A 20,160-nucleotide genomic window follows, 5' to 3' on the forward strand; every position below is an offset into this window, starting at 1 on the left:
CTTATAAGGCCAATTCAGTTATAACATTTTATTTTATTGTTCTTTTATGTTACATATAACATAAAAGAACAATAAAATAAAATGTTATTTTACTCCCCCATAGAGTTTGAGATCTATGTTCTGAAATGCCTTTCCTTCCCCCTCAAATATTCTATGATCGTTTTCATTCTATGTTTTCTATGTGTTCTAAGGTCCTTTCCAGATCTGAGATTCTGTTGGAATGTGAATAATGGGGTTACAAAGAGTCAGACACAGCTTTTGTGGGCATGAATATGGGAGTTAGCTAGAGGGAGAGGTGTGAAGTATGGCAGGAGGCCTCTTGGAACAAGCCAGTCAGAGATCTTAATCTGTAGAGATAAGATCTAATGGATGATGTCCATTCTCCGCATCAAGCTAGTTTTGGGTCTAGGGGAAAGGGATTCAGAGGCTTTGGGGACTAGAGTAGAAAAGAATTTATGATCCTAGACAAGTCATTTCACCCCAATTGCTTCATCAAAAAAAAAAAGAAGAAGAATTTTTAGATCTCATCTAGCCTAGCCTCTGTATTTTACAGATAATTCCCCTACAACCCAAAGAGGTTCAATCACTTTCCCGAAATCCCTTTTAAAGTTAGTGGTAGAGCAAGGAATCGAAACAAGGTTTTCTGACTCCATACTCAATGCACTTTCCTTCATACTTAGATTCTTAGGAATCAGATAGTAAACAAAAAGGTGTCTTGGATTAGTCTTAAGTCTTGTAAATTTTAGTAATATCAGACCTTCACTGCACCTCCGTGTTACTAGCTAGAGACCAAAGGCAAGGGAGTTTGGGACTTGTCAAGGCTACAGCTCTCTGATAGTACAGAAGCATGAACATTTCTACATCAATCCATGCTCTTGCTCAAGAACTTTTTAGTTCTTTGTCAACTATTCCATGCCCCCTTCAAAGGCAGATAGTACAAGGATCATTACCCCCGGTTTATAGAGGAGTAAACTAAGGTTCAGAGGAGTAAAGGGATTTATCCCTGGCCATGCACTGCAGGTAGGTATTGGATCTAGGATTCAACTTCAGGCTTCTTTCTCCAAGTTCAGGGCTGTCACAGTCCACCATACAGTGGCTCATGGAGAGGAAGTCAACCTGACATCCTCTTACCCTTCCTGACTCTTCTCCCTTTCAGGTGGGGAACACGGCCCTCATAGTATTCGTGAGCTACTTTGGGAGCCGGGTCCACCGGCCCCGACTGATCGGCTTGGGAGCTGTGCTTGTTGCGATGGCAGGACTCCTCATGAGCCTTCCCCACTTCATCTCGGAGCCTTATCGCTATGACCACGTTAACCTTGGTGAGGGAGCCAGACTGTTGGGACCTGTGGGAAGATCTCACTCAGTTGATGAATAAATTTCTTATGAGAAGTAGTGAAAGAGAAGGCTGGGAAAAATGTAGTGAGCCTTGAAGGCCAAGCTAATGAATTCTTGAGGTAATGGAGGGAGCATTAAATAATCTAGAGCAGGCCAGTAGCAAGGGCAGATTTATCCTTTTGGAAAATTATTTTGGCAAAAGTTTGAAGGATGAATTAGAGAGGGAAGTAGAAATAAGTTAAAGAGGCAGGTAAGAGATTATGAGATCTTGAGTTAGGCTGAATTATTAATGTGAATGGAGTGGAAGGGACTGAGATGAGGGATATTTTGGGGGCAGAATCTGGGTGAGGAAAGGGAGAGGAGGGAAACAATTTTTATCATTATTAGTATTAGTATTAGTATTAAAAGCTTTTTATTTGCAAAGCATATGCATGGGTAATTTTTCCAACATTGACCCTTGCATAACCTTTTGTTCCAAATTTTCCCCTCTTTCCCCCCATCCCCTCTCCTAGCTGGTAGGTAGTCCAATACATGTTAAATATGTTGAAATACATGTTAGATCCAATATACGTATACATATTTATACAGTTATCTTGTTGCACAAGAAAAATCAGATCAAGAAGAAAGAAAAAGAAAAACTGAGAAAGAAAACAAAATGCCAGCAAATAACAGAGTGAGAATGCTGTGTTGTGAACCACGCTCAGTCCTCATAGTTCTCTCTATGGATGCAGATGGCTCTCTCCATCACAAGTTTATTGGAATTGGTCTGAATCACGTCATTATTGAAAAGAGTCAAGTCCATTATAGTTGGTCATCACATAATCTTGTTGTCACTATGTACAATGTTCTCCTGGTTCTGCTCACTTCACTCAGCATCAGTTCATGGAAGTCTCTCCAGGTTTTTCTGAAATCAGCCAAACATATTTCGTTACATTCATATACCATAACCTATTCAGCCATTCCTCAGTTGATGGGCATCCACTCAGCTTCCAGTTCCTTGCTATTACAAAAAGCTGCTACAAACATTTTTGTACATGTGGGGCCTTTTCCCACCTTTATGATCTCTTTGGGAAACAGAAGCAGTAATGACACTGCAGGATCAAAGGGTATACCCAGTTTTATAGCCTTTTGGGCACAGTAAGAAGAAGGTTTAAAGGAAAAGAGGAGCAAGTTTCAGGAACTGGTTAAGAATGAGTGAAGGGGTGCGACAGGCAATTGGCATGTGGAACTGGAGCTATAGTTATCTGCCATTGCCATTGCCAAACTAAGGATGTTCTATTTGATCCTGAAGATGGTAAGATGCCACTGGAGTTTACTGAGTAGGGGATGTGACAAGGTCAGACTTAGGCTTTAGTATGATTAGTTTGATAGCTAAGTGGGGGTCCAAGGCCTAGGAAAAGTATAAAACAGTGTTAGTAGTATAACCACCATATTTATCCCTGCACCTTCTTTAGGAAGAGGAAGGATACAAATGGAAACGACTTGAGAAAGAGAGACCAACCAAAAAACTACAATGAAAGTCCAGAAAACATAAAATGCTTCAGGGACCTCACACAAGGAAAGGACTACTTAAAAGCTATTGGATTTGCTAATTAGGAGCTCCTTGGTGACCTATGATCAGGCTGTTTCTATAGAATGGTGCAGTCCAACAGCAGAATACAGGGGACTGAGGAGTGAAGGGCATGAAGAAATGGAATCAGCAAATGTAGATGACACTTTCTACAACTTTGATGGTAGTGATAGTAGTAGAAAGGGTAAAGTATTGAAGAATTAGTACTGAAATGTTGAAGAAGGATATTTTTAATGCAATGAAAAATGCTTATAGGCAAAGGGAAGGAGACAGTACAAAGAAAGAGATCAATGATACATGAGAAAAAGGAAATGATCACCAGGATGTGGTCTTAAAGGAGGTAAGATCAAAAATTTAAAGAATTTTTAAAAATGCAAAGCTAGAAGGAACATCTAGTCCAATCTCTTCTGTTATGTTTTTTTTCCCCACATGAAGACAAATGACTTATCCAAAGTCACACAGTAAGAGATAAGAAATAGCATCTTCAGAACTAATGGTACTACAGTGGAGGAATGGCACTTCATCCTTTGAGACTGAAGGACAGATACAGAAATGTGGGAGGACACACAAAAGTTCTGAGGTAGAGAAGAGAGGTACTGGAGGAAGTGTGAATGCTTTGGATCTTCTCAGTAAGGGCCCATTGTGTAAATTCATGGACCTCAGCTTCAAATATTATCATTTTAAAGAAAATCAAGTCAACAAGCATGTATTAAATGCCTAGTATGTGTTCAATGTCACACAATGCTGGGGATACAAAGAACAGTAAACATAGATAGATAGATAGATAGATAGATAGATAGATAGATAGATAGATAGACGAGAAAGAGATAGAAAGGTGAAAGAATGAATAGGTGAATAAGTAAATTAAATGGATAAATAAATGACTTCTCAAGGAGGGATCAGTGATGGAAAAGATAAGTGGCAAACAACTATGTGTATATAAGACATGCACAGGTAAAATGAGAGGCAATCTCAGAGGGAAGGTACTGAGAAAAACTTTTTGCAAAAGATTTTAGCTGAGACTTGAAGGAAGCCAGGGAAGCTTAGAAGTGGAGCTGAGGAGGGAGAGTATTTTGGAAATGGGGAATAACCAATTAAAATACCCAGAATTGGGAGGTGGAGTGTCTAATTCAAGAAACAACAAGGAGACCATTGATACTGGATTACCAAGAACAAGGGGAGGAGGTATAAAGTGTTGTAGGTTGGATGTTGTCCTTCGTTCTTGGAGAGGACCAAAATGATGTTACTGTATTAGAATCAAGTTACAGTGTGTCCAACTGTGGCTGAGCAGACCAATAAGAGCTTGGAAAGCTCTACCACAGGTTGGGCATAAATAGTCCATATGAATACATGGGGCAGATTCTCTAAATTTGTGTGTCTTATGTTGTTTTTGAGCTATTTCAATACCGTGCGGCTCATAGAGCACAGCACCTTCAATGACGAGGGCCCACCATTCTGGGAAGTCCTGTGCCAGTGTCTTCCATGCAATCAATTTTACAGAGACCTTGAGAGAATCCTTGTATTGCTTTTTGTAACCACCCTGTGAGCACTGTTCCTGTATGAGTTCTCCATAAAATAATCTTTTTGCAAGTATGTTTGATATTTGAACAATGTGGCCAACCCACTAGAGATGCGAGTTTAGTTCAGGAAAGAACCTCAGTATTTAGAACCTTATCTTGCCAGGTGATCTTCAGAATCTTCCTATGACAATTCAAATGGAAGCAGTTCAGTTTCTTGGCATGGTGCTGGTAACTGTCCAGGCACAATGGCTCTGTAGCACTTCAATTTAATAGCCAATCTTTCTCACGCTTTCCTTTGGAGCATCCCAAAGACTGAGTGTATAAGGTATAAGAAGATTGGAAAGGTAGGATAGGGCCAGGTTATGAAGGGCTTTAAAAGATTTTCTATTTGGTCTTGGAGATAATAAGGAGCCACTGGAGTCTTTGAATGTCAGTAAATTTTGTTAGCTTACTTATGTCTTTTTTGTCAATTCTATGGATTGTTTGATTCCTCTGTTTCCCTGACTTGGAACAATGTACATAGGCATTTAGGGCAACTCCAGCTATGTTTTAACCATCTACTGGCTCCTAGGCAAACTGATCTTTTCTGAACCCAAGTTAATAAATACCACTGTTGCTTAGACCTTTGGATTCTCTCCTATAGAGACAATGATATTCAATAAATTGTGCATATGGTATTGGAGCCCCTGTTGTATTCTAACTAGGTAATCCTCTACCGGGATTTGAAACACTTCATACTTTTGGAATGCATCCATTATCTGTCTCAGTGAGAGATTAGTTTTATTAGGACAGAATATGCATGTGGAATCATTCCTTACTTAGCTTGCCCAAATTCCCCTTGTCACCAGATCTTTTTAGATAATGTTTTAGTGCTGTAATCAAGCCAATTATAAATAATATAGGAAATAATAGCCCACTAATGAGAATCATAGAAGGAAGTATTGTTCCTGCATGAGTGCTGTGCACATTTGATCTCAGTGCTGGGCTTTGCCAATCAGCTTAGAGATTGCAGCTCCCAACAGTCAGCCTTGAGCTTTAGGAAGATCAATTTGAGAATTAATTGGAAAATGTTGTAGAGTTTATGCAGAAAAGCCAACTTCAAAGTTATTGAATAGTTCAGGTGTGGGATGATAAGGATCTGAATCAGGGACAGTGTCAGAGGAGAGAAGGAATATATAAAAAAGATGTTTCTGAGATAGAATGGACAGAGCTTTGGTAGCTGATTTAACGTAGAAGGGTGAGAGAGTGAAAAGTTAAGAATGACACCTAAGTTGTGAGGCTGGATGACTGGAAGGATTATTGTACTCTTAACAAAAATAATGAAGGTCAGATTTGGGAAGAACCTTAGAGATCATTTAGTCCAATAACCTCATCATACAGCCCAAAGAAACTTGGGCCCACTTTAACCTTAGGTTCATCCAAAGTCACAGAGAAGTGAATAGCTAGTTCAACATATCTAGTTTCAAATCCAGCTCTTTTTTTCACTATTTTACAGTGCAACCTGGCAAGAGGGTGGAACATAGAATATTACAGCTGAAAGACTATATGGTATATCAGAACTGGAAGGGATCTTGAAACAGAAGCCATAGAATTTCATAACTAGAAGGAGCCTTATAATATTTTGAAAGAGGAAACTAAAGCCCCAGGAGAAGATAAAGGAAGGTCATATAAAAGTCATAACAGAAATGAGATTTGAACCCCAGTTCAATAATTGAAATCAATACTTCTATTATCAACAATTTCCTTGAATTTATTAGCCTTATTTTAAAGAAAAAGAGATAGAATTCACAAAAATACTCAAATATGCATAGTGTATGTGTGTTTGTATACGTATTAACATTGCAGCTTGTATGAAGTGAGCAGATATTATTGACTGTCTTTGTTGAGAGTATGATTTTATTACACAGGAAAGATGTTTCCTTAAATATACGCCAAATAAACCTCAAAAGAATGTAAAGGGTATACATTTGAACTCAAAGGGGAAAAGGCAAACTAATCCAATAGTTTAGGAATTATTAAAGTCTAGAAGGGACCTCAAACAGTGTCTAGTCAAGCTCTGTCTCTTTATAAAAGAAAAAACTTTTAAAGCACAGGACTACATAGAAAGTTAGTGACTGACTTAGTAGAGCTGCAGGTACTTTAAAGACTATCTAGTCCAGAAATTCTTATGGATCCCTTTTCCAGGAGTCTGGGAAAGCCTCTGAATCCCTTCTCCATAATATTGTTTTTAAATGCATAAAATAAAAATACATAAGATTTACAGTTTTTTTAAATAATAGCTTTTTATTTTCAAAATATATACAAAGATGTTTTTCAACATTTATCCTTGCATAACCTTGTTCCAAAATTTTCCTCTCTCCCTCCTCCCCAACCCTCCCCCAGACAGCAAGTAATCCAATATATACTAAACGTGTACAATTCTTCTATACATATTTCCACATTTATCATGCTGCACAAAAAAAATCACTAAAAAGGAAAAAAACAGAAAGAGAAAAAGCAAGCAACAACAACTCTGTTGTAAGGATTTACAAAATTTACCAATTATATTAAAACGATTGTCAAAATAGTTTTTCAAAACAAGTTCAAGGCCTCCAGGTAAAGAATCCCTAATTCTAGTCCAGCTCTCTCATTTTAAGGCCCAGGGAGGGCAGATAATTTGTCTAAAGTCATACCAGCAGCAAATAATAGAGATCCTCCTATTGTTTAGTTAAGTGTTCTTTCCTCTCTATGCCATAAAGGTGAGAAGGTGGGGAGGTGGGCAGACGAAGAATACAGAAAAGCTTTAATGGGGAAGAGAAACTAACCCAGCGGTAGGTGGAAAAGATGGGTAATGACAGGTGAGAGCGACTGATCCTTATGGTGATTTCCCTTATATCTCCTGCTCCACCTGTTTCCACAGGCCTGCCTCAGGACTCTGCTTCTTCCTTGTGTTTGCGGTCCCAGGCCCCAGGAGTGGACCCAGCCTCTGCCTCAGTCCCAACCCCAAGCAACAGCAGCTGTGCCTTCCACTCGGAGGCCCCACAGATGGTGGTGGTGGGGCTCATGTTCCTGGCACAGACCCTGCTTGGAGTGGGTGCTGTGCCCATCCAACCCTTTGGGATCTCCTATATTGATGACTTTGCCCACCCAAACAACTCTCCTCTCTATTTAGGTAAGAGTCAAACATGCTGCCAGGACATTGGGGAACTGGGAGAGGGAACTAAGGATTGGGGCTGCTGGGAGGTTTACTGTGGATAAGGTTGGTGTTGAGTTAGCATTGGCCTTAAAGGGTGAGAATGGATTTTAAATTTCATTTATTGGGGCTGGATTTGAATACAATATTCAGATAGAATTTAGATTTGAAGATAAGAGTTTAGGATATTTTATGTTGAGAGGAGGTTAAGGTTTCACTTCAATTTTGATTTAGGGTTGATTTAGAGTTGGTTTAGGGTTAGTAAAAAACATTTGGGGTTAAGGACTAAGTTTAGGGTTAAAGATTGATATTAATGTTAGAATTGGGTTGGGTTCGCTTTTGGAATTAGAATAATGGTGGTTCTTAGGCATGGCTGGAGTAATATTGGAATTGGGTTTAGTGTTAATACTGGATTTTCAGCTGGGGAGTCACAGTGGGAGGGTAGACGTGGAATGGGAAAGAAACTGAGTAAAAATCCAGCCTGAGAAAATTATCAGCTGTGTGACCACAGTCAAGTCACTTAACTTCTGCCTTAATTTCCTTATCTGTAAAATGGAGATAATTTTCCCAGAGTTATTGTGAGGATAAAATGAAATAATATTTGAAGTATTTTGTAAACCTTGAAGTACTGTAGAAATGAAATTACAGATGTTGTTATTTACCATTGAGGTTGAGGTGAGCAGGAATTGAGACTAAAGTTAGAAATAAATTTTAGGATTTGGCTTTGCGTTGGAGATAGGATTGAAGTGAAGGTTGGAACAAGAGGAAGGGTTGTAGTTGTGTCTGGATTGAATTTAGAATTGGGCTCAAAATTGGAGCTTCAATTAGTCTTAGCACAGGTTAAAGCATAACTTTGAGTTTAGGACTAAGAGAGCATCTAATAGTTTTCCTTGACCAGACAATGGGTATGGAGGGAGGCAACTGTTAGCTTTTCTCTGAGCAATACAAGAAGCTTTTCTGGAAAGGGTAAGAGCATGTTATGACAATGAATCATTGGCGAAAAAATGACTTCATCCCATCATCGGTCAGAAGACAGTAGGTGATGGACTCAAGGTGCAGAGTGGAAAATAAACATATTCTTAGACATGGCCGATGTAGGAATTTCTTTTGCTTGACTCCACATATTTTTCTTGTTTTATTTTATTTCCCAATGAGGGAAGTGGGAGGGGGATTTATTCATTGAATATAATGAAATTAATTGTTTTTATAAAAATGAACTGACTTAGTAGAAAGTGAGGCTTTGGAAGAATGGAAAATATGTGTCAGGACTTGGATAATTGGGCTATGCTTTGACCAAAGATTCTATGCCATCATCAGGGATCCTCTTTGCTGTAACTCTCTTTGGACCTGGGTTGGCTTTTGGACTTGGAGGCCTCATGCTGAGATTATATGTGGATATTGATCGGATGCCTGAAGGTGAGTTCCCTTTCCCTAATTCTCCTCTTCTTCAATATCCTCCTACCACTGGAAATGGAGGGGAGGAGGGAAGAGAAGGGAGAGCATGATAGTCCCAGAGATCCAGAGACGATGTGGAACAAGGTTAGCGACATTACAGCCGATTTTATTGCAGCTCTAATTGATTTTGCTTATTCTGAAGGACCAGCCTTGTGTTAGGTATCGTGGGGATATAATTCTTATTCTGAAGTTTCATTTTTTTGTGCTATATTCCTAATGCCTACCTCACTGCCTGGCACATTGTAGGTGCTTAATAAATGCTTGCTGATTGATTTAGGAAAATTTGAGGAGAGAAAAATTGCTTTCAGCTGGGGAGGGAAGGGAAGGCACCCTGCCAGAGGCTTAGGCTTTCAAAAAGAGTGGTTACAATGTAGAACAAAGGGTCCTGCTGTTATTATTCTTTTAGTTCAAAGGAGCTGAAATTTCAGGAAGATGACTGGACCTTTCAAAGGAAGAACAGGATGCCTAGATGCTCAGTCCCTAGGCCTGGTCTCCTGGAATCAGGAAAGGGATTGGGGTGGAGCAGCAAGGACAGAGTGGTGCAACATAGAGAATCCTCACTCAGATTTTGAGCTGCCCAGACCTGTCTCTAGCCTATAATGGTAACTTCCTAAAACCAGGGTCTTAACACATCAGTGAGTCTTTGCTTTTTGGAAGTTACTCTATGGTGCCCACCCCTTCAGGGATTAACAAGAAGTCTCAAGGAAAGGAAGAGGCAATGAAGGCTTATTTTTTAAAAACTCATCTTCAAATTTTGTTTTCTCTCCTTCCTCTCCCTTTGCCCTTTCATTTTTGAAAAAAAAAAATAGAAAAATAAAACCCTTATAACAAAAGCACATGGTCAAGTCAAACAAATTCCCATATTGGTCAGGTCCAAAAACATGTATCTCATTCTGCATCCTGAGTCCATCATCTACCTCTCTGTCAGGAGATAGGAAATTTGCTTCATCATCAGTTCTCTCGGGCCTTGGCCTGATTTCACATTATTCTCCTTCATGTATTTTCTTACAAGCAAATCATATTACTCTCCGTTCCCCAATCTAGTCCTGCCCTTCCTCACTCCCATTTATACAGACAGTCCCCCAGGCCTGGAGTAGTCTCTTCAATTCTACCTGTCACAAGTGCTGGGCTCCCTTCAAGGCCCAGCTCAGGTGCCCTGATTTCCAAGGAGTCTTCCCAGCGTTTCCATCTCTCATTTTCCTCCCATTTCCTTGGGTTCCTTTCCTGGATCTCTCCTTCCCCCTTTTCCCATTCTATCTTGTATCTTAGCAGATATAGCAGAATCAAGATTCAAAGCCACTTATTCTACCTCTAAATCCAATATTTTTTCAGTTAATACTGCACTGTCTCCCTTAAAGGCAAGGAAAGAAAGTTAGATGGCAAAGCATCAGGAAAGAATGAAAGTCAAATATGTATATCTGTATATGCACAATGTATATGCATATTGTGTGTGTATATATACATATACACACTATATAATATACACATGCATTGATTGATATATATGTATATCACAATGTGTATATATACATACCTATATATAGTATGTATCTATGTATGTAGTTGTGTATCCCTCTCCAGACTCTCACTCCCATCCAGTCTCAATGTACTCTCTATTAGATTGTGAATATTAGGTCAGGAACCATATGTTCTTCACCTTTGCATTGCCCTTTCCTCAATACCTCACCAAAACATTCCAGGGTTGTTCCCTGGGGTTCCAGGGCCAAATATCTCAGCCTTGATTGATCTCTTTCAAGATCCTAATTTAAAACTAGAGATGACTTTCCTGGTCCTTTAATTTGCCATGCTCCCTAGGTTCAAAGACTTGCTATCTTCCAAATTACCATCCTTCCCTTTCCTTCTGTTTCTATCACAAAAGGACCTGAATTATAGCATCTGTTCCCTCTTCATTCACTTCAGAAAGTGCCATTATGTCAAAGGTACAATGCTAGTCTCTGGAATCAAAAAGGTATATTATTGAAACAGTGTCTGCCCTAAATTTCATTTTACTCTGGATTCACTCCCCATTTCTACTCTGGACCACAAACGCATATTTTCTAAGTGTATTGTATTTCCTTTTACAAGAAGGGGGAGGAAGAATATGCACATTTAGAGGCAATGGCTCCTACTTCTTTATCACTTGAAATTTTCAAAGCCCTTAATGTACAACAAACTTTTAAAAGAGGGAGGTAGTCTTCCTGCCATTTTACAGATGAGAAAAGGAAATCTCAGAGCAATTCTTTGATTGCATGGGATTTAGGCCTGGGGAAGGACTATAGCTTTCAATTAATTCAGTCCCTTGATTTTTTGGAGGCCAATTAGCTATTTGGGAGGGAAAAGCAGTTGAAATAAGAACCTACAAGTAGAAATCAGTCCATCAACAAGAGTTTACTAGTGTTTAAAATGTGTTAGGAAATGGGGCAGGGCAGAGAAAGTACAAAGTAAAATAAGGAAATGTTTCCTGCCCTTGAAAGCTTATAGTGTAATGAATCTAATGAACAGAGGTGGGATTTAAGGGCAGGCCTGTTTACTCTGACCCTAGTGCCTTCTCTAGTGCCATATACATACATACATACATACACATGCATATGATACAAACACATATGCAACACACCCATGTGATATATCACATGTAATATATGTGTCAATAATATGTTTTGTGGTGAATATGTGTACATACACATATGTGCCTGGTTCTGACATATAAACTTCATCATTTATGCTTGAACTAAGATTTCTTATGCTTAGTTCAGTGCTCATGAAGTATTCTAACCTGGAAAAGCCCTCACCCTGAAGATCTATTGATTCCCGTTCCGGCCTGAAAAATGTTTTTGCATCCTAGAACAATTAGTTGTCATTGGGCCATTTTCTTAGCCCAAACTCATTGGGCCATTTTCTAAGACCAGGCTCACTCCCAACCAATAAGAAAATGCCTTTGTCAATGTCATTATTTGGCTGTTTTACTCTCATTCTTCCCTAATTCTTTGTTATATGACTTTCTTTCCTTGCTCATAAAGGACACAATGCAATATTAATTGAAAAAATACTGGATTTAGAGGTACAGGAAGTGGCTTTGAATCTTGGCTGCTGCTCTCCATCTATATGAGCTAGGGCTCGTCACTTCCCCTTCCCTAGGTCTCAGTTTTCCCATTTGTGACATGTTGAGGTTAATGGTTTCTAAAGTCCCTTCCTGTTCTAAATCCTGCCTTACGCCCTAAGACTCTGTGATCCAGGTAGAATAGAAAGAAGCTTTTCAGATCTGAGTCCAAAAGTCATGGACATAGGAGGAAAAGATTGGCTGGTCTAACTGGCTACTGAGGATGATTGCCTGTGGGGTGGGGATTATTCCCACCTTCCCCCTGAAATAACTTCCTGGTTTTCTGCCTAGTTTGAACTAATATAATTATCTTTTATGAGAAGACACCTCTCCCAGCTCCTCTGCAGGTTTTGGGGAGGGAAGAAGGAATGAATATCTTTTCATGTAGGACATTGTATGGATTATCAGGTTTTATCTTTTGATACACTTGATTGGTTTTTCTGATTTCTTTCTCATTTGCTCTTTAATTTTTTTTTGTTTGTTTTATGAGGTAGAGGAAGAAGGAAAAAAAAAGAATGAATGAAATTTATTAAGCTTTTACTATGTACATAACGTTGTGGGTATATTTATGGAAAAATAGGATGATTCCTACTCTTAAGGAACTCATGTTCTAATTTAGGAGATAATACGTACAGACAGCTTCAGCTGCAAGTGATCTGGGAAAATCCCAAGAATACAGCAGCAAAACAGCTAGTAAGGGCTCTTTAATATCAATTTCACTGATAAAATCACTTCCCTTTCTGATGTGGAACCATCTGACAGTGTCAAGGACTTTGGTGGCAAAAACTTTCCTTTCTGGGTCTTCAGAAGCTGATGTTATAGCCCCTGTAGGAGGGTTGCTAGGCTGCATCTCCATAGAGGTTGCTTCCCAGAATGATGGCTGAGGGTGCTGAGCTGGAAACATTGCTATTCCCAAGGTTCTTGGGATGGATGCAAGTGGAAGTCTCAGTGATTTAAAAACAAAAAATATCCATTATAATTTTTTAAACCCTCTATTTCTCCGCATCATTTAGAACAGGGATAAAACTAGAAAGAGGATTCAGATTGAGTCTCAGAGCTGGGAGTTATAGGCCATTTAATCTAGCCTCTCCCTGAACACATGATGGAAGACTGACATTGATAAGGAAGCTTCTTTATTGGTTGATAGTGAGCTAGATCAGGAGTCAGCAAATCATATAGTCCTCTGCTTGTTTTTGTCTGCACCCCTAAGAATAAAAAAAAAAAAACCCTTAGAAATGATCATCCAGCTTTGCTGGAAGAATGGGGGTGGGGTCCATTCTGCTTTTATAGATCTCAAATGACTAGGAATTTGCAGAGGACCTGGAAGGGAGGAGGATGTACACAGTATTCAGCCCCAGGCTTTAAGCTTTGGTGAACTATGTCAGCTTTCTGAGGATTCTAGCTTTCTCCACCTACTGGTCTAGGGGTCCTTAGGTACATTTAAGTCCAGAGCTTCCTCCCATATTAATTTCTGAAGTCCCAGCTGAATCTCACTAACCGTCTCACTTCTCTGGTCTCTGGATTCAGCCAGTTGCCTGGTTTCAGGGATATGTAGCCCCCGTTCTGGCACCCAATGACTTCCCCCCGACTGTTCCTTTTGTCACTGTAACAGAATACCAATGCCTGGCACTTCCCCTACTCACACCCCCACCTTCCCTTACCACATCCTAGGGATCTTATTTACAAAGGAGAGGAGAATATATAAATTTAGAAATAATACACCACAGGAAGGGAAAAAGCAATATAAGATCATAGGCTATTGAAACTGAAAAGAACTTCAGAGAGTATCTAGTCCCATGCTCTCCTTTATAGATCGGAAAACTGAGTCTCAGAGAAGTTGAGAGACCTGATACCTAAAGTCACACAGCTGAAACTGGTGGATTCAGGACTTGAATCCAGGCCTTCCAAATCTAAATTCAGATTTTTTTCTGCTATACTATGTGCATGAAATATTTCTGCACTGCTGAACTATGGTGGCCAATTTATTAGTCTAGCCTAACTTTATAAAAAGTACTCAGAGTATAAGATTTTTAATCAGAAGACCTGAACTCAAATGCTGTCTTGACTAGTTGTGTAATCAAGTCCCTTTACCTCTTTTTCCCTAATCTATAAAATGGAGTTAATAATACTTTTAGCTACTCCCTTAAGGCAGCTAGGTGGTCCAATGGGTAGAGTGCTAGATCGAGGGTCAAGGAGACTTAAATTCAAATATTGCCTCAGATAATGACTAGCTGTGTGACCCTGCACTAACCCTGTTTTCCTCAGTTTCTTTATTTGTAAAAATGAGCTGGAGAATGAAATGGCAAATCACTCCAGTATCTTTGCCAAGAAAATTCCAAATGAGGTCATGAAAAATCAGACAAGACTGAAAAATAAATTCCATACAAATTTATTGGTACAACAAAACTAGTTTTTCTGGATCCCATAGAAAGGTCCAGAATAATGGCCTATTAAAAAAAGGAATCAGGAGATTGCAGATAGAACTGTAGATTTGGTGGCTATTTTCTAGTTGTATGACTTTGGACAGACAATTCATTTTCTTTCTCTAGGTTTTAATTTCCTCATCTCTGAAATAATATTGTAAAATCTTTTGCAAATTGCTTGTATATTAGTTATATATTTCTGAAGCTTCCATACAGTATGCTATGAAGGCTACCAAAAAATTACACTTTCTAAGTTGCAATCATTATCAATGGGGATCCCCGTCTTCTGCCCAGGTCAGACCTCGCCAGGATTATTACGTTCAGTTCTGATGCCACAGGAGAGGAAAGACAGGGACAAGCTGGCATGAGCCCAGAAAAGGGTGACCAGCTAAGAAGGGAAATGGAAACTTTGCCATGTGAGCATCAGTTGAAGAAACTAGTGATATTTTATCCAGACAAGAGAAGACTTAAGAGGAAAATGATAGCTATCTTCAAGCATTTGAAAGATTGTCTTGGAAAAAGAGATTAGGATTGCTCTGTTTGGCCCAGAGAACAGCGTGGAATAATGAACTGACTTTTCAACATCCTTTTATGTAGCATAATGAAAAGAGCTTTGGATCAAGTCAAAAGACTGGTTTTAAGCTCCTGCTGCTAGACCTTAGACAAATCAATTGGTCTTTCTGAGCCTCAGTTTCCTCATTTGTAAAATGAGCTCGAGAAAGAAATGAGAAACAAATCCAGTATCTTTGCCAATAAAGTCCTAAATGGGGTCACAAAGTATTCAACATGACTGAAACAACCAAAAACCACACAAAACTTTGGGCAAAAAAGATAGAGGTATTCAATTACTTAAATTACTTAAAGGGCCATTACATGGAAGAAGGGTGAGACTGAAAGCAGAATCAGTGGATGAACAAATATTTATTAAATGCCTGCCATATTCCAAGCTTTGTGCTAAATGGTAGAGATACAAAAGTGAGATTGTCTTTGCTCCCCAGAAGTTTACATTCTACAAGTTCTAAGAAAATCTAAGAAACAAAGTGTGAATGAAAGTAGCAGAGGAAAATTTTGAGCTGATATTAGGGAGATCTTTCTGTGATTCTAAGATCCTTGCCAGCTCTGATGTTTATTCTTTGATAGCAAAGAGTCTCAGAATTGGAAGACTTCAGGTGGTTTCCAGCTCTACCAAGTACACTTGCAGATTCCCTGGGAAGTAAACATCCAGTCTTTGCTTTAAGACTTTCAGTGTCAAGGAGCACACTGTACCCTGAGAGAGCCCTGTCTAGCATGGAATCACGGGGCAGATCTCTTCATTTATGCCCCATAAAAGGATGTTGAAAAGTCAGTTCATTATTCCAAGCTGTTCAGAACTTCTGAAGTCCTAAGTCTGTCACCTACTATATAATTTGTCCACTCCAGCTTTGGGTTATCCCCAAGTTCCAATGCCATTTTTACATCCAAATCATTGATAAAAATGCTAATAGAACAGGGTCAAGGACAGAATCTTGCGATGTTCCTCTAGAGGTTTATTGCCTCTAGAATAGTTTTAATAGTTATTTTTGTTGTCATTGGCCCTTAATGCAAGCCTGGGATCCTTCTGGATGTTTGCATTACTAATCCAATTCTTTTAGAATTATGCCCTTTTCTATTCCTCCTTGGGTTACTTACATCTTCCCAGAATGACTTTTAAAAATCTAAGTGGGTCATGGGATTTAGAGCTTGTAGGAACTTCAGTGATTATCAATTCCAACCCTTCATCTTTTATAAATGAGGAGACGGCTGTACAGAGAGCTCAAATTACTTGCCCAAGGTCACACCACCAGGAAGGAGCAGAGCGAGGATTCCCATCCAGGGCCTCTGATTCCATAGCCAAAGTACCGCACCCTTGCCTCTCCATCAGTTTTTGATGTATTTCCATTCCCCCTACCACTTCTTCATTAATGTAATTTATGCTTACACCTTTAAAATTTTTCCTTTGAGAAGTTCCCATCCTTCAGAGACCAGCTTCTCTTACAAGCCATTAAATCAAAGATCTAAGAATACCTGTCTTTTCTCTGAACACTAAAATCTGCTCTCAAAAACTCTGTGCCTGGGTATGCTGCACTTCCCCCTTTTTATCTGTCTCCAGGACAGAGTGGTCACTGTCTCTCAGGGTTCCCCCTAATTTCTACCTCAGCAACCACTTCCTCCTTGTTGGTCAGGCTCAGGTTAAGAATAGCACTTCCTTTATTGTTCCATCTTCCTTCTGAAGGAAGAAATTATAATTGAGGCAAATCAAGAATTTATCAGTTGGTCTGCTTTTAGCACAGACCTCTAGTGGATGGTGCCTGGGTAATTGGAGACTCCTCTCACTGATATGTACTACCTCCAGGATGAATGCTAGGGGGCTTCTGGAAATCATCAAACACCCTCCTCCCCCAATCAGGTCTTCTGTAGTACACAGTGACATAATGATTTTCTTTTGCCAGTCTCTCCCTTTTTATTTTCTCCTTCCATAATAGAACATACTCTTCCAATATTCTTTTGGGGCAGCTAGTTAGAACAATACATAGAGCACAGGGTCTGTGCTCTGAGTTGAAATCTGGCCTCAGACATTTACTGAATGTCATCGTGGAAAAGTTATTTAACCCTGTCTTCCTTAGTTTCCAGAGCAAAATGAACTGGAGAAAGAAATGGCAGATCATTCTGGTATCTCTGCTGAGAAAACCACAGATGGAGTCATAAACATCAACAATAATAGATTTTTGACTACAGAAGGTCTGAGTAGCAGAGACCATTAGTAATAATAATAATAATAAATAGCTTTAAGTTTTTATATAATGCTTTAAGTTTTTCAGTGATGAAAGGGACCTTAGAACAGAGAATATCAGAGGTGGAAAGAGAGCCTGGAGCACAAAATGCCAGAGCTGACAGAAAGCACGGAACATAGGACATCATACATACTATCATAGATTTAAAGCTAGAAGAGACAGCTTGGGACATGTAGGCCAAACCCTTCAGGATATAGGTGAGGAATAGAGAGTTTAATTGATTTGCCCAAGATCACACAGGTCGGTTGGTGGCAGAGCCAAGATGGCAGCTCCAAAGGCCTCAGCACACAGAAAGTTAGAATTGGAAGTGACCTGAAAGCTCCTAATTCATTCCTGTCATTTAAAAATGAAGTAGCACAGGCCTGGGGGGGAGGGGAGAAGTGATTTGTCCAAGGCTATAGAGGTAGTAAGACTGAAGTTAGCCCTTTTTGTCACCTATTTGTTGGTCTAGGGCCCTTTCCACAAAGATTTGCCAGACATACTCTCATTAGTCACCTCACCCCTCACTTCCCAACACTGTGAAACTGGGGAGGTAATTATCCCTATTTTAAAGAAAAGGAAACTGAGCCCTAATATAAGAGGATTTGCCCAAAAGTCACACCGTCACCTCCAAGGTCTCTATGGGAGAAGCCAGATTAAAAGCAGGAAGGTATTCAAGGGATTAGAGGGCCAATGAGGAAGGGAATGAATCTGATTAGTCCAACCTCATTATTTGTAGAGGAGAAAATTTAGGACCAGAGAAAGAGGTGACACATCCCACATCACAAGAGTTATGAAAACAGGGATGAAGTTTCAAATCCAGGTCCTCTGACTCCAAACTGATTCCCTCTCCCTCCACCACTGTGTTCTCAGGCACTCATCTGACTCTGTTTTCCTTTTCAGGAGGCGTCTCTTTGACTCCCAAGGACCCACGCTGGGTGGGTGCCTGGTGGCTGGGATTCTTGATCGCTGCTGGTGCTGTGATCTTGACAGCTCTCCCTTATTTCTTCTTTCCCCGGGACATGCCAAAGGAGCAACAGGAGCTTAGTTTCAGGAAACGGATCTTACCTTCATTGGATGATAAAGTAAGGAGCGTGGTGCTAAGGATACTAACCCCATGCATCTCTTCTTTTCCTATGTGTAAGGTCCTCTTTTATTTTCTTTAAATTTACAAATTTTTTTCAATAGTATTTTATTTTCCAAATACATGTACAGATAGTTTTCAACATTCATTTTTGTAAGACTTTTGTGTTTCAGATTTTTCTCCCTCCTTCCCTTAACTACTCCCCCCCCAACTCAAGACACCAAGCAATCTGATATACGTTAGATATGTTCATTTCCTTTAAATGTGTTTTCATATTTGTCCTGTTGTACAAGAAAAGCCAGACCAAAAGGGAAAAAAACATTGGTAACAAACAAATAAACAAAAGGTGAAAATACTAAGCCTCAATCCACATTTAGTCTCCATAGTTCTCTCGCTGGATGCACATGGCATTTTCCATCCCTAGTCTATTGGAATTGACATACCTATGCCACAACTTATTCAATCACTTCCCAATTGATAGGCATCTACTCAATTTCCAGTTCCTTATCAGCAAGGTCCTCTTTCAAGTTCAGAATTCTGAGAGAGAGAGAGAGAGAGAGAGAGAGAGAGAGAGAGAGAGAGAGAGAGAGAGAGACAGAGACAGAGACAGAGACAGAGAGAGAGAGAGAGAGAGAGAGAGAGAGAGAGAGAGAGAGAACGAGGGAGGGAGGGAGAGAGAGAGACAGAGAGAGAGACAGAGAGAGAGAGAGAGAGAGAGAGAGAGAGAGAGAGAGAGAGAGAGAGATGGAGAGGAAGAGAAGAGAGAGGAGAGAGGGGGGGGGGAGGGAGGAAGAGAGAGAGAGAGAGATCATTTTTGTTATTCATGAAATTCTGTAAAGGAAAACAGAGGGCTATTAGAGACAAAGCTCAGTGCCTGCTCCTCACCAACTCCCACTTCCAATTAATTATATTTCCCTGGGATCTGACAATGCTTGAGAACTTACTTCCACTGGGCTTTTGGTATATGTGACATAATGTTCTTTGGAAATGGGGCAGGGTTATGTTTAATGAAGACTCAATCCCAACATTCAGAGAGCTGTCCTATCAGATTTATGTCACATGTCATAGCCCCATTGCAGAGGGGATCATAGGGTCATAGGGTTATAATTTATGGGGATCTTTGAAATCATCTAGACCGGAGATGTCCAACTTATGGTCCACACTTCAGGACTCTGGAGTGAGCCTGAACCAGACAGATTAAAATAAAATAGAAAAATATTAAACAAAATAAGTATAAATACAATGCAACAGAAAACATTAGTTTGAGGTTTTCTAAGTCAATATGCAGGATCCATTTCTATTTCATTCCACTGAAAATCCCTTCCCCTTATTGTATGTGGGGTGGAGTGGAACTGAAAAGCAGAAAGGATAAGTGTCGCACAAGGAAAAGCCTGGAGGAAGAGACACCAGGAATTGCAGTGATCTGCACAAGAAAGCTCTACCTAGGTGAATGAAGAGGGAACAGATAGATCCAAGACATCTTATAGAGACGGAATCAGTGGGTACTGACAAATAATTAAATCTGGGAAAGGGAACAGAGTTGCAAAAATCTCAATAATAATTCTAAAGTTCACAGCTTGGGCAGCTGGTGCTGAGATTAGGAATGGAAGTTTTTCAGAGATAGTAGAATCAGAGTCAATTTCTGAAATGCAAGAAGTAATGAGAAAGAGGAAGAAGGGAAAGGAGCTAATTTTTATGGGGGAAGAACTTGATTT

At 39.7% G+C, this 20,160-nt stretch overlaps 1 protein-coding gene across 2 annotated transcripts in view; it reads left to right on the forward strand.

The window, feature by feature from the left end:
* SLCO2B1 (solute carrier organic anion transporter family member 2B1) overlaps positions 1-20,160 on the forward strand; it is an 83,405-nt gene that overhangs the window by 22,885 nt on the left and 40,360 nt on the right. For both annotated transcript variants that reach the window (XM_074304076.1, XM_074304077.1), the window contains exons 4-7: positions 1,157-1,319; positions 7,325-7,576; positions 8,915-9,013; positions 18,265-18,446. In XM_074304076.1, coding sequence (XP_074160177.1) covers positions 1,157-1,319; positions 7,325-7,576; positions 8,915-9,013; positions 18,265-18,446 — 696 coding nt within the window. The remainder of the gene's footprint in view (positions 1-1,156; positions 1,320-7,324; positions 7,577-8,914; positions 9,014-18,264; positions 18,447-20,160) is intronic.

This window comes from Sminthopsis crassicaudata, chromosome 3, assembly GCF_048593235.1.
Source record: "Sminthopsis crassicaudata isolate SCR6 chromosome 3, ASM4859323v1, whole genome shotgun sequence".
NCBI lineage: Eukaryota > Metazoa > Chordata > Mammalia > Dasyuromorphia > Dasyuridae > Sminthopsis > Sminthopsis crassicaudata.